The 15,475-nt window shown below is 40.0% G+C and overlaps 1 protein-coding gene across 2 annotated transcripts in view; it reads left to right on the top strand.

Annotated features, from left to right (window-relative positions):
- Positions 1-15,475, top strand: part of MOCS1 (molybdenum cofactor synthesis 1) — a 497,242-nt gene that overhangs the window by 97,287 nt on the left and 384,480 nt on the right. For both annotated transcript variants that reach the window (XM_069608747.1, XM_069608746.1), the window contains exon 2: positions 757-889. In XM_069608747.1, coding sequence (XP_069464848.1) covers positions 757-889 — 133 coding nt within the window. The remainder of the gene's footprint in view (positions 1-756; positions 890-15,475) is intronic.

The following is a 15,475-nucleotide window of genomic DNA, read 5'->3' on the forward strand; positions in this document are numbered from 1 at the left end:
TTAGTCCAAGCCCCTTAAGATGCGCCATATGTACCTAAAAAGTAATGTGTGTCAAATAAAGAGACATAACAATAAAGACAATAGTTTAACACTTTTCTGTGTGGCACGTTAATTCTCTTGGAAGAATGAATGGGGTTGGTCAGCTGACTGATACTTTTCTGGCCTGGTGAATAAAAATGCCCCATGTTCAGTTATTAACATTAAATGTTAAGCCGATACTGTGTAAAAACGATGGCCCCACTTGAAAGGCTATCAGCACAAAGAATACACAGGGCGTGTGACTCGAGAGCTTCTCACACGCTGCGTTTGGAATATGCATTCCTTTGTTTGCATATTCCTAACGCATTGCAAGTCATCCAAAAGCCTGCAGAAAGCAACCAGCCACGCATTACAGCGCTGACCGGCGAAGCTGGCAGCTTTCTCCGTGGGCCCCTTACTGCACCCATCTCCTGAGCTATTTAGCTCTGCAAACTGGGCAGTCGCCTGCCCCGCCAGGGCCAAGAATCGGGGCTGGCCATGCGATGTGCCTTTTTAGCTTCATTTAGATTCCATAAAATGAGATTGCTTGAATTGTTGAGTAATGCTGCTTTTCTGTGATTTGTTGAAGGAGCCACAGATTAGCAAAGTCTTCGTTGTTCTTGTGTACTACCTCTTGGATTTATGTGAAAGAAGGAGCACTTTCTCTGTTGCTGTAACCTTTTTTGATTTCTGGTCACTTGAAAGCCTGACAGCATGTCCCCTTTCGTCTTTGTTCAGGAAATGGCGGGCCCGGAAAGGAAGCAATTCCTCCAAGACCATGCCATGCCGTTCTCTGCATTTCTGACTGACCGGTTTGGACGCCAGCACACTTACCTGCGGATATCACTCACCGAGAAATGTAACCTGAGATGTAAGTGTATCCGTGCCATATCCCGGGGCATGCCGTGTGCCTTTGCACATATGTCTGCAGAACCTTTCATGTTTAATCTGCTGTTTGAAATTATAATGAGCACTGTGTTAGGGGTAATCCTTTGAAGTTGGCACCCACGCGCCAGCCACAAAGTTACCACCCGCCCAATTCTCTACAGAGACACAACACACCATGTATTACTCACCAAATGTAGATCATCGTTTGCCAGTCGCATGAGGAAATTTTGAGGCCTGATTTTATGATTGGGTTTCTTCGTTGGAATTATAAAATAGAAACGAAGCAAAGTTGCCACGCCAACTAGGGGTTTTGCTGGTTGGGTGTGTGGCTGCGAAAAATAAAAACAAGAAATCGAGTAACTATGGCTCATCAGGAGGAAAAGAAGTAGTTTTTGTAATTCATTTCATTGAGGTTAATCAAACAATTTCATTGGTTGCTTCTTGATTTGTCGGTGTGTCCTAAGTTTCTGTATTGTTGACTCAAGAGATGGGGGAGGTACTCTCCATGTAGTGGTAATAACCCAGTTACGGGCTTTCAAAAGGGGGGGGGGGCAGATCCTTCCTGTCAGATGGATGGCCCTTACACATAGATCTCTGACTGAAAGGGTAATTTCTTACGCTGATCCGATGAGATTTATTGGACATTTTCCAGTAAGCTTGTTGACGCACAGTTACATATTGCCAATTCTACACTAAGATCCCTTTTCCAGGCTGCAAAGAGTGACAATGAATTGCTAAACGTCATTCATGGCGCAAGGTTAACCTGGACAGTGAACCATATTGACCTAGTAATTTTGGAACTAACCGAGAATGTCCAGGAACGTTGTGGGGCGGGGGAGGAAGTCAAGAATTGGGACGTTTGATAATCTATACATTGCACCGCATACAGAACCTACATTGTTGACTGCTTTCGGAAGTACTGTAGTTGCCATTTATCAAAATGTATTTCTTGATAATCTCCACATACCGTTGAAGTGCCACAGCTATTAAAGGCAGGCGTGGTGCGCAAAATAAAAATAACTTTCACTGAAGTATTTTCCTGTTAGATAGACTTTAATACTAGATAATTCAAATAATGCGTCAGCAAAAAATGCTAGGATACAACTGCAAGAACTGCTATTAAGAGCTACTTCCCATTGGGTACCTTTTCCGGGTAAATTACATGTTTGTGTCAAAGTCTGACTTCTCCAACTTATACTTCGCCATGGCGCTCAGTATAAAAGAGGGCAGTGTGGTATGGCTCCAAGATTGTCATTATTTAAGACGTTAGCCCAGCTTTGAGACTGCTAGTTTATGGTAACAGTGGAATACCGCACAGGGCGTAACTGGGACCTGTATGTAAAATATGTGGAAGTGTCAAAGACCATGACCGAAAGTTAGGGTGTCTGTAATGACTGTGCTGTGCTATCTCTGACCATGATCTGCAGCAAGCTTCAGGTGGGCAGCTGTTCCAGGAAGCGTCATTGTATCCAGGTGTTAATGCTGCACTGAAGGCTTAACCGTGGGCAGAGTTGAGGGCCCCTCTACTCTGATCGTTTGGCACTCGGTTGTGCCCACAAAAGTGGAACATAAGCAACAGTGCTAGTGCGGCGCTTAGTAGTTAGGATAATATGCAGAGCATTTTGACTGCTGGCTGTGATCTCATTTACATATTTCACCTCTTTCACAAAGGTAACAATTCCGGTTCTAAAGACTCGGCCCTTCCCTCCTCCCCTCTTCCCTTCTTATGTATACCAAACTCTTTACACGCCCAATTCTTGGCACTGGCAACTCTGCCAGCTGACTTGGCAACAGTTTTGTGAACTTTTATATGGTGAAGAAGCCTCAGCACATAAGACACTTGCTGTGAACAACTTGAGTCCATCACACAGCGACTACCTCTGTGTACCACCTGGACCCCACATTATTGACCCATCCTCCTTGAAGCTAGAGACTGGCTCTTGGAATCATGCAGGATCAGAATGGTACATACCAATCGATATAAATTGCCACTCTACCAGGTGGGCCATTGCAATTGAATGCAATGAAATGGGCACTGGAATGGGATGCAATGCACTTGAAAATGTCCATCTCTCGCATTCATCTCTCTGAAACTAAGCGGCTCCAACCCAAAAACCATGTTTTGTACCTTTTGTCATTCCCCAACTCTTTCCAAATATCACATCATCTCCCAGGAGGTGAAACTGATATAAACCAACTACCTCATGCTGCTCTCTGCCTATTGCCTTCAAAGTAACTGCACAGTACCATCTAACAGTACACGTTATATCCCACCTTCATTTCATGTAGTATGTTTGACGTCTGTCAAATTCATTTTCTAGACTACATCCTACTGAACTGGTTTATAATGATGTCCTTTATTGCAGTAAAATGCGTATAGTGGGAATAAAATGTAGAGAACTGCAATGTACACTGTCCACCCTCTAGAATGGTATCGACTAATTATTCAAATCCAGTCCTATGCAGTCTCTTGATAAGGATGTGATTTAATGATAACAAATGTTTTACTAGAAAGCAGCCGTGTACTATGTTCCTTATTCTATTCAAAGCACTCTTAAAACCTCGAATTACATTTTGATAATACCCATACTCACAAATGTTGTTAATCAGTCCTTCTACCAGCTGTCTGATTCTCCTGGGCAAGGGGTCCTGTCCTGTGTAATACAAACTGCACGAAATAGTTAGAGGTGGGAGTCTGCCATGACTTAAGAGCACATGTCGAATGGTTCTCCAAAGGCATGCGTGTCAGCCTGAGTGTAGTATAACTAAGTCTCGCCTAACCCAAGATGTAAAATTTCTCCGCGTGCTTCAGGACATGCCAACTCTTCACAAATACACGGAGGGGGCAGGGGAAGTTGGCCTCACTTATAACTTTAATTCAGGTAAAACGAGGTCGCCATGTGTTCATATTGTTCATATGTATGACTCTGCTTACAGCTTCTAGTGGGGAAGTCTGCAGGTGATTTGGACTACAAACTCCCATCAACCATAGCCACAACAGTTAATGTTTAGGATCATGGGAGTTTTTAGTCCAAAACATTTGGAGAGTCGCAGGTTGCAGACCAGTGTGAAGAAAGCACTTTTCTAATAGTTTTTATTAATCTTTTAATTTAAGTGTTTTCCATCAGTCCAGTATCCCACAACCTTGCCACAATACTTGGCGCACTGGTCAGTGTGTGATTGTGTGTGTGTGTGCTTTCTTTCTGGTTATTTCTTTAACAATTAAACCAGCTTCCTATGATAGATTTAACCCCCCTCATCGATTTCATTTGAAATGCAGCCATTTCACTGGACTCCACATTTTGCTCACTTTCAGCTTGATTGCAGGCATGTGGGCGTGTGTTTGGGAAAGGTATACATTGCTACCCCAACACAGCTCTTCCTTCAGAGCCCTACGAGCTTGCCTCACTTCTCGCAAAGATGAGCCCCATGCAAGGCTAATGAGACCCTATTCTGTGTCCATATATTTGCAGAAAATGTTTAACCAAGCATTCACAGACGATGTATGTTCCTTCACCTTATGGACACATGACTTCAGATTTTCCCTGTGTGCCGTTTTGCTGTTTTCATTTCCCTGGCCTTATATTTCATGCTTAAATGATGTCTGCTTCATTAGGGAGGGGCCTTTGAGAAATGCTAACAACCGGTTCTTCGCAGTCCAGTCGTAGTTCTTCGCAATCCAAGCTCTTGGGTTTTGTTTCGAGCATTCTTGGATTCAAGGCTTTTTAGTTAAACACCTGTTTGCTTTAATGTAATGAAGGTAAGCTAAGGAAAGGCCACCACTGTAAAAGAGTTCAGAGCAGGAGCTACTCCATATGTGCTGGGTGATCCCCTGCATAAGTGCCAGCTCGAGACCACTGGAAAAGAACAGGGGTCAGGATATGCCTCACTTTCTGTGATCTTTCGTGACTTTAATTCTCTACTATTTTGCCCCTTCACAATAATACTTTTTCGAATTTTCAGAATGCGTCTCGCGCACTACGTAGAATATTCGATGATTAATCCCATAGAGATGCCGTTTTATTTTTCTCTTTGGTGTGTTGCGAGATTGCTGCTGTGGTGGTAACAGTACATTTTATCTAGTATGACTAAGCCGAACCAGGCATCCATCTGAGCTCACTCAGCGCCTTGGTGTAAAGCGCTCTATAAATAAACAAATCAATCAATCAATCAATACACGCATTGTCGTCGGTGTGGCGTCTAGTCTTGGAAGCCAAACCGCATTTGGATCCCATTCGGATAACTGCTGATAACAGCGCCGACAAAAAAGGTAAAGCACTATGTTGCACCCACACTGCCACACGCCACGTTTGCCTGCAAAGACCGTGCGATGCACTTCGGTGCTTGGCCGCTGTAACTGGCCGGAGAGTGTCGGAGCACATGTTCAGCCCGGCTCACACGTTTCCTGTTTGCTTGCTACTTACTCTCTGAGCCCCGGGCCCAAGCAGCCAGATAAGGCGAATCATAAACTCGCCAAACAGCGCAGAACGACATTGCTGGGGAGTGGAGCAAAGGAAAAAGTGAGCAAGTGAGCTTAAAGGTCGGCGGTTAGAGGGCCAGAAGAACCAGTCGGTGGTAGTTCACGGTGAGCTTGAAACCTAAAACCACACAGCTCTCCTCGAATCTGAAAGAAAATGTGATTCCGCTTTGAATCTGCGGAAGGAATGGTTGGGTGATCAAATGTAGACCTCTTGAGGCTATTCCACAATCGCAGGCCGCCTTTTTATAAAGCATAGTTATCTTCGTAAATCTAATTTGTTCAATTTTAGTTGCCCAACTACAACTCCCACAAATGAAAGCGCAGGACTGCTACCAGCCTGGGTAACAGCTTCCTGGTGACGGTTTCATCTGCTCGCTAGTGTGCCTTTTCCAAAATGTTAGTCAGATGTATGATTTTTTTTTAAGTGTTTTAAAACTGTTTAAAATCGCTTTTACGTGTTTTTCTTTATTCTTTTTGAAACTATTTGTCAAAGGTTGATTTTATTGTTTATTAACCATATATGATGCATATAAAAAACGTTTTCAGGATTTACCCTATCAAGCCGGTTGCCGACCATGTTGGAAGAGATGGGAGTCCTTTGTCTATGTTTCTTGCTCGATGCTACATGCTATCAACTTGGCAAACGTTAATGCAAAAAGCACCCTGACTGACTATTGTGATGTCTTCTTTGACAGGAGTCTCACTAGGCATTTTTAGTGCCTGGATCCTAGTTTCAAGTACACCTGCTTTGACAGGTTACTACCCTGCTGTCCTTGGAGACCCTTGCCCCAGTCCTCGCCACTAAAAGATGGTGGTTTGGGATGATTTTGATCAGATTGCCTTTCGGTTGAGCCTTTTTTTTTTTGTTCTACACGTTTTCCCAAAACTTGTTCTTGTCAGCAGACCGGTATTCTACTTAACAAGGATGTTTGGTGGCTGGCTTTACCTGATTTGAATGCTGGACGATTGTGACGCACATGGCCAGCTTCAGGCTATACTGCAGATCAGGGGCGTTGCTAGGGGGGGCTAAGGGGGCTATAGCCCCTGGTCTTATGGTTGTAGCCCCGGATAGAATCTCAGGAGCTACAGCCAAAAGATTACCTAGCCCCGATTCCCAACAGTTCCGACCTCATCGTAGCCCCGGGTCTTTTCCAGACCTAGCAACTCCCCTGCTGCAGATTACTGTAGTTGCACGACCCCGGGTTGTCATCCTGCTGGTTTGAATGCGATCAATATGGCCAGCTTCAGGCTATACTGCAGATTAGTCGTTGCATGATAAACCCAAGTAGGCCCTATGCAGAGATTGCATGGTCACACAATGCTAATGACTTGCTCTGGTTCAAACTCGCTAAATGAATACTGTATTATATTGTGGAGAAATCTTTCTAATCGATGTAAAAAGCATGTGTCTGGATGTAGCCCACTGCGAGCAATGTGCACTTTTGACTCTACTGGCAATCAAGGGAAGAAGCTGTGAACAGTTCAATCACATTTCTCATAATGTTCCCAACATGTGGCATGTTAGTGTACAAATACTGCTGGTGGTAAATTGCTTCCAATTCCAGAAGGGACAAATACTGCTTGACTGGAACGCTCTTCCCTGCTTTACTGCTGACATAAAACTAAAAACACTACTATTATTATTATTATCTTTATTGTTTTTGTTTTTTTACAAACCTTTACAAAAACTTTATTTTTCATAAGAATCAATCATTCACAAGTTTCTAAAACACAAATTTTCAATCAATTCAATACTAGTATAAAATACACTTTTTCCTTAAGAGTTGGTCATTTTCGATTTTCTAAAACACTATTTTCCAAACAATTCAAAACCAACATTAAATACATTTTTCCTTAAGAATCAATCATTTACAAGTTACTAAAACACAACTTTCAAATCAATACAAAATCAACATTAAATATCCATCTCCTTAAAAGCAATCATTTACAAGTTACTAAAACACAACTTTCAAATCAATACAATACCAGCCTTAAATCTACTTTTTAGGACATAATAGTATACTAGAAACTATACCACCTTTAAAACCTTAAACATCTAATCATTTCATTTTTTCTTTTTAAACTTTTAAAACCTTTTTAGATTGCAACATTTGTCACGATATCTCGGTGTACTCAGCTATTTATGAAATTATTACGATAATCTAGATTGAACTCAGGTTTCAGGAAACATCGCAAACTATTCTCAGAAATTCACTGATGCGTATTTTCAGTATCGAATTTCCATGCATCATCTCATACCATAGATTTTCCCTATTAACATTCGAAGTATCATTTACAAACTTGGAAAAGTATTCTATTTGTGGTTTCAGTAAAGTAGGGCATATCAGTAACAGATGTATTAGCGTTTCTTTCGTTCCTGATATTTTACAGTATCTACAGGTTTTAAAAGTCACACCATTATTCATTCTGATACTCTGTATTTCATAGGTATTCAGTACATTGAATCTAAATCTCATCGTGAAATTGCGGAAAGATCTAGAGGGATATTTCATTAAGTATTTTTCTAGAACTGCATACCATTTCCAAAAGGATATCACTTTATGATATAGTGTAGAGTTTAATATCACCACGTTGTTCTCTAGCCAATCATAAGCTTTTATTAATTCTTTTACCTTCTGGGGATTTTTTAGTAGGGTCTCGTTTGTAAGGCCTAGATCCCATAGTTTCGATTCACATATTTCTTTTAGTTCTTTCATGAAAACACCCTCTAGGTTATTTCCTAAACCTTGATACATTGTATTATTTTTACCAAGGATACATTTTTGCAATAATAACTTTTTCCGATATACAATACTTTTCAGTGACGTTAGGCCCAATTAATATCTTATTGCTTCTATTGGTAGACATTTTGGTAGATGTCTCAAAACTTTACGCCGTATACAAGTTTCAACTGTTTTCAAATGTGTTATCAGTTTATTTGAACAAAGTTCAAGACCATAAGTCAGTCTTGGAATGGCTTTAGTGCGATAAAAAAGAATACATGCGCTTAATGTGAACTTGCCATATTTCTTTTCAATTACCATCATTTGATTAGCAATACCCACAGCCTTCCTTTTAAGCTCCTTTATCATATAGCTAAGTGTGTATTTACTCGTGTAGGTATATCCTAGATATCTGAGGACAGCTTGGTTTTTTATTTTTACACCATCACAAAACATTACCAAAGAATCTTGTTTTAAAGATTTCACACCAGTATGAAAAATCACAGTTTTGTTTGGGTTTACCATCAGTTTCCTTTCTTGTATAAAATGTACAAATGTGTTCATCATCCTCTGTAGACCTACTTTCGTGCCATCAAATAACAAGAAGTCATCTGCATATGCTATCCATTTTATGGTGAGCTTGCCTATCTTTGGTGAGACCAGGCCATTCACATCCATAATTTTTCCTATCTGAGAGACATAGAGATTGAATAAAGTCGCTGATAGTCTACAACCCTGTCTTAAGCCATTATTTGCTTTTATTTGTTCTGATAATTTGCCTCTATTATTTAAGCGCACTTTCAGTACCGTATCGGAATATAGCATAATTATTAGTTCTAGTAGAACTAATATTTCCATTCCCAGGCTATCCAGGGTTCTCCATAACATTCCTCTATCTACTTTATAAAACGCCATGGAGAGGTCCATTGATGCTATGTACAGTGCATTATTATATTTGACTTTGGCCTTAGCTTGTAGACTGGCTACTATCAAGCCTCCTATTTCAGTTCCCATGGCTTGTCTAAAACCTATTTGTCTCGGATCTAGTATATTGTTATTCTCGATCCAGATATTGTTTTCTTCCAATAACATAGGTGTGAAAACTTTTGATTCCACATCTGATATCATTATGGGTCGATAGTTTAGAGGGCTTAAACGATTTCCCTTCTTAAAAATTAAGATTACATATGCCATCTTCCAGGAGGTTGGGATTTGTTTGGGTTCTATAATCTCTTTAAACAGCAATGTAGAATGTTAGCCCATAAATCAATATTATATTTTAAGGTAATATTGGATAAATTATTTGGGCCCGGAGTGGTTGAGGATTTAACTTTTTTTTATATACATCGCAATCTTCTTTACAGAGATATCCAAATACCAGGTCTGATTACAATTATAGTTATCCATCATTGGAACCTGTGAGCTCAGCTTGTGGGATGTTTTTACCCATGCATCCAAGCCCTACAATAAAACTGTGCAGTACTGGCATGGAAAACATCATGATGGCCAGAACTCCCCAGAGAGTGCACAGGGAAAACATGAAGAATAGGCTGCCACCCATTTTTGCCTATGTTGTGAGCACAGGAGGGCACTGCCTAAAACCACCATTGGGCTACACACACACAGTAGCCTGAAACCATTGGAAATGGCAATGCCATCTCTGATTAGATTAGGGGTGGAGCAGCTGCGGACTACAGGGAGTTGAACAAAGGCCTGTCCTGGACTCAGGCAAATGTTATATTGGGGGCGTCGTAAAATAGCTTCCTCTTGGGAGAAACTGGGGGGCAGCTGTGCCTCTGTGAACAAGCTGGTTTGGGGGAAGTGGATAAACCAGTTATTCCACCGTGTGATGTGGGAAGCCACACCCCTTTTTGACCAGAGCATAATTTTAAAAAGATAGATAACTCATAGTGCGTTCTTGTCAGAATTATATAAGTAATATAATTATTTTTGTGATTTTTCTGTGAACATTTTGAGAGGCGTTAGGACCCTGTGGTGTATTCTGGGGGGTTGCTAGCGGAAAATAGGGTCTCACTCCAAATGTCTGCATGTTAAAAATCTGACACTTCATGAATTAATGTCCATACTCCTTGCGCACATGTGTGTAATTTTGGGTAAATGTCCGATATTGCAAAACCAGTTAAAAAGCGCAAAATGTTGTCATTTTTGAATGCAAGCCCCCAGGAAGATCAGAGGCGGACAAGCATGGACCATAAGGAATATATAATGTGCACATGTAATTTCAACAAATTGTATATCTGGGAAAGATGTATTTGAATCAAATATAGATTTGTGGGCAAACTGACCAGGGGAGGATCCTCTAACCCATAAACAGACCTCATCATGATGACAATCCATTTCCTTCCCCCAATCATGGGAGAGGGGAGAATTGGGCCAATGACAAGTAGAGAGGGGCAGGCTTAGCTAGGCCCAGGCACACACCCATTTTCAAAACACATAAAAAGAGACTGCTGGGACAGGTAGAGGCATTCAATTTCATTTGCTGCGGAGCATGCTGACCGACGACTTCACATCCAGAGATCCAGATTTCAAATCCATCAATCTCCAAAGACCAGAACTTTACTTCAGAACTTAAAGCAAGGGCCTAAACCCACAAACTGAGAACTCTTCTCAGCAGGCCTCAGCATCCTTAAAATCATTTTAAAACTATTCCACAGCGAGCGAGCGGTTTGAATTCTTTTGCCAAGAACAATTGCCAGAGACCAGACCAGAGATCCAGAGTGACCCAGACCGCTGTGAGCAGAACCAGAGAGCTGACCCAGATCACTGTGAAGTGCCGAGACCAGAACCGGAGTCCAGTCCAAAACCTGACCAGATCCGTGGCGAGGCCTATTTCAAATTTATATTGTGAGTACCTAGCAGAACTGTGCAGAACCAATCTTAGTTAAAATAATCTAATCCAAACTATTTTAACCTAAGTAGAACTGCCTCCTAGAAATCGTGTCATCTGTCATTTTTAAAGCTGCACAACTGTCACCTGTCAATTCTGCAGCTGCAAGCTGTCACCTGTCATTTTGAGTTTACTTTAAATCCGAAAAACTACCTTTTATTTAATCGTCCGTATCTCTGGAACCGTTTGGGCTAGGAACGAAATTTAACTTTCATCTGAAAGCTTAGAATCTAAGCTTTCCAACGAACCTATACTCCTTATACTTTTGCCCTAATAGCGATTCACGCACTCGCGAATTTTGCCGCGATTTGCGATTTGGCCTGATTTCTTTACCTGTAAAAGGATAGCAGCTTTTTTGCTTTCATTTGCTAAAACATTCGTTTGCCTCTTAATAACCATCCCTGAATCATTGCTAAAGTGAGCCTGAGCTCATCCCAAGTATCTCTCACTCACCCTGAACCTCCTAAAGGGAATTAAAAGCATTTTCAGCATATTTCTCACTTCACTGCCACCACATTCAAAGCACTTGGGCCTGTGTTTTAAAACTCATACCTGTTTTCTCTAAGCTTGCTGGGGTGGGAATTGAATTTCGTATTGTATTTGATTGCATTCCTGAGAACTGTGTGTGTTACTTCCATTTCTTACATTGCATAGGGGAGGGGGGCGAATTGCCAGAGAAAAAGTGATTATCTTATCTTTTGCTAAAATCATATCAAGTATTTCTATACTGCATTTTATTCCTCATTGCTTTTCCCTTGAAACCATAAAAGTATTTTTGCTACTTTATCCATCCTATACTAACTCCTCATTGATTGTAAAGAAGTGTGCTAGTGCCAGATTACCCATTGTTGATCAACATCATATGTCTAAGTGTACTATCAGATATAATGTATTATAAAGTGTGATATATATATATATATATATATATATATATATATATGATATATGTTTAAATTCTCAAATAAACCTTTTAATTTGCAAAACAAACCTACTTCTTGGCTCAGTGGGGTCATGGGGATTCTAAGAGGGGGTGTTATACAAGGGTGGTCATCCAGAGTACTGAACTAGACATAAAAATACATTAATAAGGGTTTACCTCCGCATCCCAGACTAGGCATTGACTTGGCTGTAGTGTTGATTGAATATCGCTTACAATATATAAGTCTTCAAAATAGGTTACCCATACATCTCCTGCAATCGGGTTTAAAGAAAGTTGCATTTGCGTAATTTCAGTGCCATTAATCAATGACCAAGTTTTCCTTGTATTGCAATCCTTCATGGCTGCCAACATGGCTTCGCCGTCTTTTTGTGCCAGTTGTGAGCGATGTGATATTATCCAATTTTTGTATTTCTGTTTGCATTGCTTAATTTTTTGGGTGATTTCATCTGTGTTACACTTTAATTTTTTTAGGCTACGCACCTCTTTACGCAATTGCGCCTTTCTTTTTTTTATATCAAATCAAAGACATGAGCATTTTTGGTTACAGGTATTTGTTCATATGTTTTCTTTACATTACATTTCTCCAGTGTTTCTTGTATATAATCTTTAAAAACCTCACCAGAGTAAGTAGACATTTTCCATTCCATCGGGAAAGACATATAATCCTGTATTAACAAAAAGTTTACCTTTTCAAGGTTTTTTGTTGTCCATTTCACTCTGTTACCTGCTGTATTTATTTCTATATGCATATCCCAATCTTCTCCATTCACATTTTATTTTGTTCCAAGGCATCTGTATTGATATCATTGCATGATCACTTTCATTTCACAGTTATTTACAAAAAAGTGATTACTGGCTATTGTGTAATCTAAAATAGAGCTCAGTCCTCTGGCTTTCTAGGTTGGCTGTGCGTTATGTATAAGTTGCAAGCCCCAACTCGATGCAAAATCAATCCAGACACTGCCTCTATATCGTTTACTGAGGGCTGCTACCGAGTTGGGGTTTATAGATGTAAGTGTCCATGTGGTATCTGAATTTCCTAAGTCACATTCTGCATTCAAATCACTTGCCAGTACAAGCGCACCCATAGGGTAGAGCTCTAACCAGGCCGTGATTCTATCATTTAACAACTCCAAGACCTCAATCAGCTGAGCATTTGAGTGGTTGGCTACATTCCAATATATGTTTACTATAAAGATATCTATTTCCATTTGAATTGCTCGTATTTTAAATGTGCCAATTATTATGCTTTCTGATATTTATTGATTAGTTATCATAGTAATATTCGTATCCGATTTGTACGCCAAGATCAATCCCCCACTAGGTCGACCTATTATTCCTTTGATCGCTTTACAGTTGATAATTCCGTACCCATCCCACAGCAAGTTGTTAGTTGCCCATGTTTCCTGTAATAACACAAAGTCAAATTCTTCCAGTTGACTCACAATATTTTTATTTGCCACAATATGGGAGTAACCCCTTGTGTTCCAGGAAACTAAACTAAATGATATTTGTGCTGATTTCAGATTCTCTATGGAGTCTCGCAGCGATATGGCAAGTGACCTCCATTCCTGCATGTCAATCAACTGAGACCTAGCAATGTCTGTTACTATGCTATCTTGCATTTTTGTCGATAATGATTGTATTCCCAGTCTGTCGGTGCCGTATCCAGCTGCTTCTTGTATGCTAAACTCTTGTTTTCTTAAACCATCATCCCCTTGTGTACATTCTTGATACTTTTGTATGTCAAAGCCCCTTTTCTGTAGAGCACCTGCCTCCTTCAGTATTAGAGCTCTCACTAATGGAGATGTTATGATTAATCTGACATAATCATACCTTTCGTTGTGTATGAAATCCACAAGATGGATATCTGAAGTTGTTATCAGACTTAATTCTGGTATCTCCCCAAATAAAGATAGCAGGTAAGATCTATTGAGAGATCGTGGGCCACCCTCGTCAAACACATAGTAAATTACTATACTCTGTTCATTTGAAAAAGCCGGTCTTTTTAAATTTGGTATGGATGATATCTTATACTCTTTATCCCAATGATTCGAGTCGTGTGGCACCTGATAACAACCCCTCCTTTTTATAGTCTAAATACTGATGATTCATGTTATTAAGCTGTGGATCTTTATCTTGCATTAGATCATCAGTTTTTGGTAATTGACGATTAGATTCATTAAGTTTTTGATGTATTAATTCCTCCACCAATGTACTTAAGTCTGTTGAATTTAATTGGATGGCTTTATTTGTATCAAGGGTAACCTTCGCTGAGTCAGTGTCTATCTTTTTCTGTAATTTTATCGATCTCGCTTGTTCTTGAGTGATCGAATTAATCTCACCTATTGCTCCATCTTCGGGGGGTAAATTACTTCCATTCCTTTTTTGAGTATTTCCCTTTGGCAAAATGTTTGAGACATGCAGCGAGCTATTTGGATCTTGATATTTTTGTTTCAATAAGTTTTCTATTATCAAACCTATTGCATCGCTGCTTAGTTGCGTATCTTTCAACGTATGCTCCTTGGGGTCATCTAAAGGTACCTTTAGTTGTTTAATTTCTTGTGACTCCTTCGGGTGAGCTAATGAGGCTAATATCTCTTTCGATTCTTGCAGTGTATTGGGGTTCAACAATGGCTTGATGGCTAACAACTCAGGATTATTCATTAACACAGGTGTATTAGGCCTCGATGGAGCATCTGGGTTTTTAAATATGTCGAAGATATCTTGGAGTCCTCTCTCTATGGCTCTAAGATTACTATCAGTCCTTTGCGATGTTACTTTATTTTTCAGAACCTCTGAGAGCAAGGAAGATCCTTCACTGTAACTAGATTCAGCAATACCATCGTTTCCAGTGTTGCTCTCAATCTCTATTTCTTTGACTATCTTATTCTTTGTTTTGTCACTGGGTGTATTTTTTTCCTGATCTTTCTTACTTTTGTCTTTTGCCTGACAATCAGGCCATGCCTTACGTATGTCCACATTTCTCAAGAATTTTCTTGAGGATGTGTTGTTTGCTTTCGCAATTTTGGCCTGTTTTTTCCTTTGCTTTTTTTCTTTCCTTTTTGAAGTTTTTTCTACAAACATAGAGTTGTCATCATCACTTATTTCAGTTACAGTGGTAGGATTGTTACTAACCGCTTCTATCGATTCGCTGGTTTCTATCACAATTACTTCCATGTTGGGCTCTGATGTCTTGCCATTGTCTTCATTTTGCAAGGGTATCTTAATAGTCGATACATTAAATTTTGTCACCTTACTATTTGTTTCATTACCATTATTGAGTTCTCTGTCTATGCCGTCAATTTCAGTATATACTTCTTTATTGATAGACATTGTGCGTTGTTCATTAATTCGTTGATGAAGTCCGGTAATGCTATAAATGCCATTACCATTTCTTTTAAGAGATTTGTTTGGGATTTTAATTCAGCTAGTATTAATACTTGCGTTCCGTTACTTGTGGTCTGCATTGTGTCAGAATGGTTCGCTTTCTCTAATTCATCCAACATATTTTT

The sequence above is a fragment of the Ambystoma mexicanum genome, chromosome 4q (assembly GCF_040938575.1).
Source record: "Ambystoma mexicanum isolate Mex_15411 chromosome 4q, UKY_AmexF1_1, whole genome shotgun sequence".
In the NCBI taxonomy this organism is placed as follows: Eukaryota; Metazoa; Chordata; class Amphibia; order Caudata; family Ambystomatidae; genus Ambystoma; species Ambystoma mexicanum.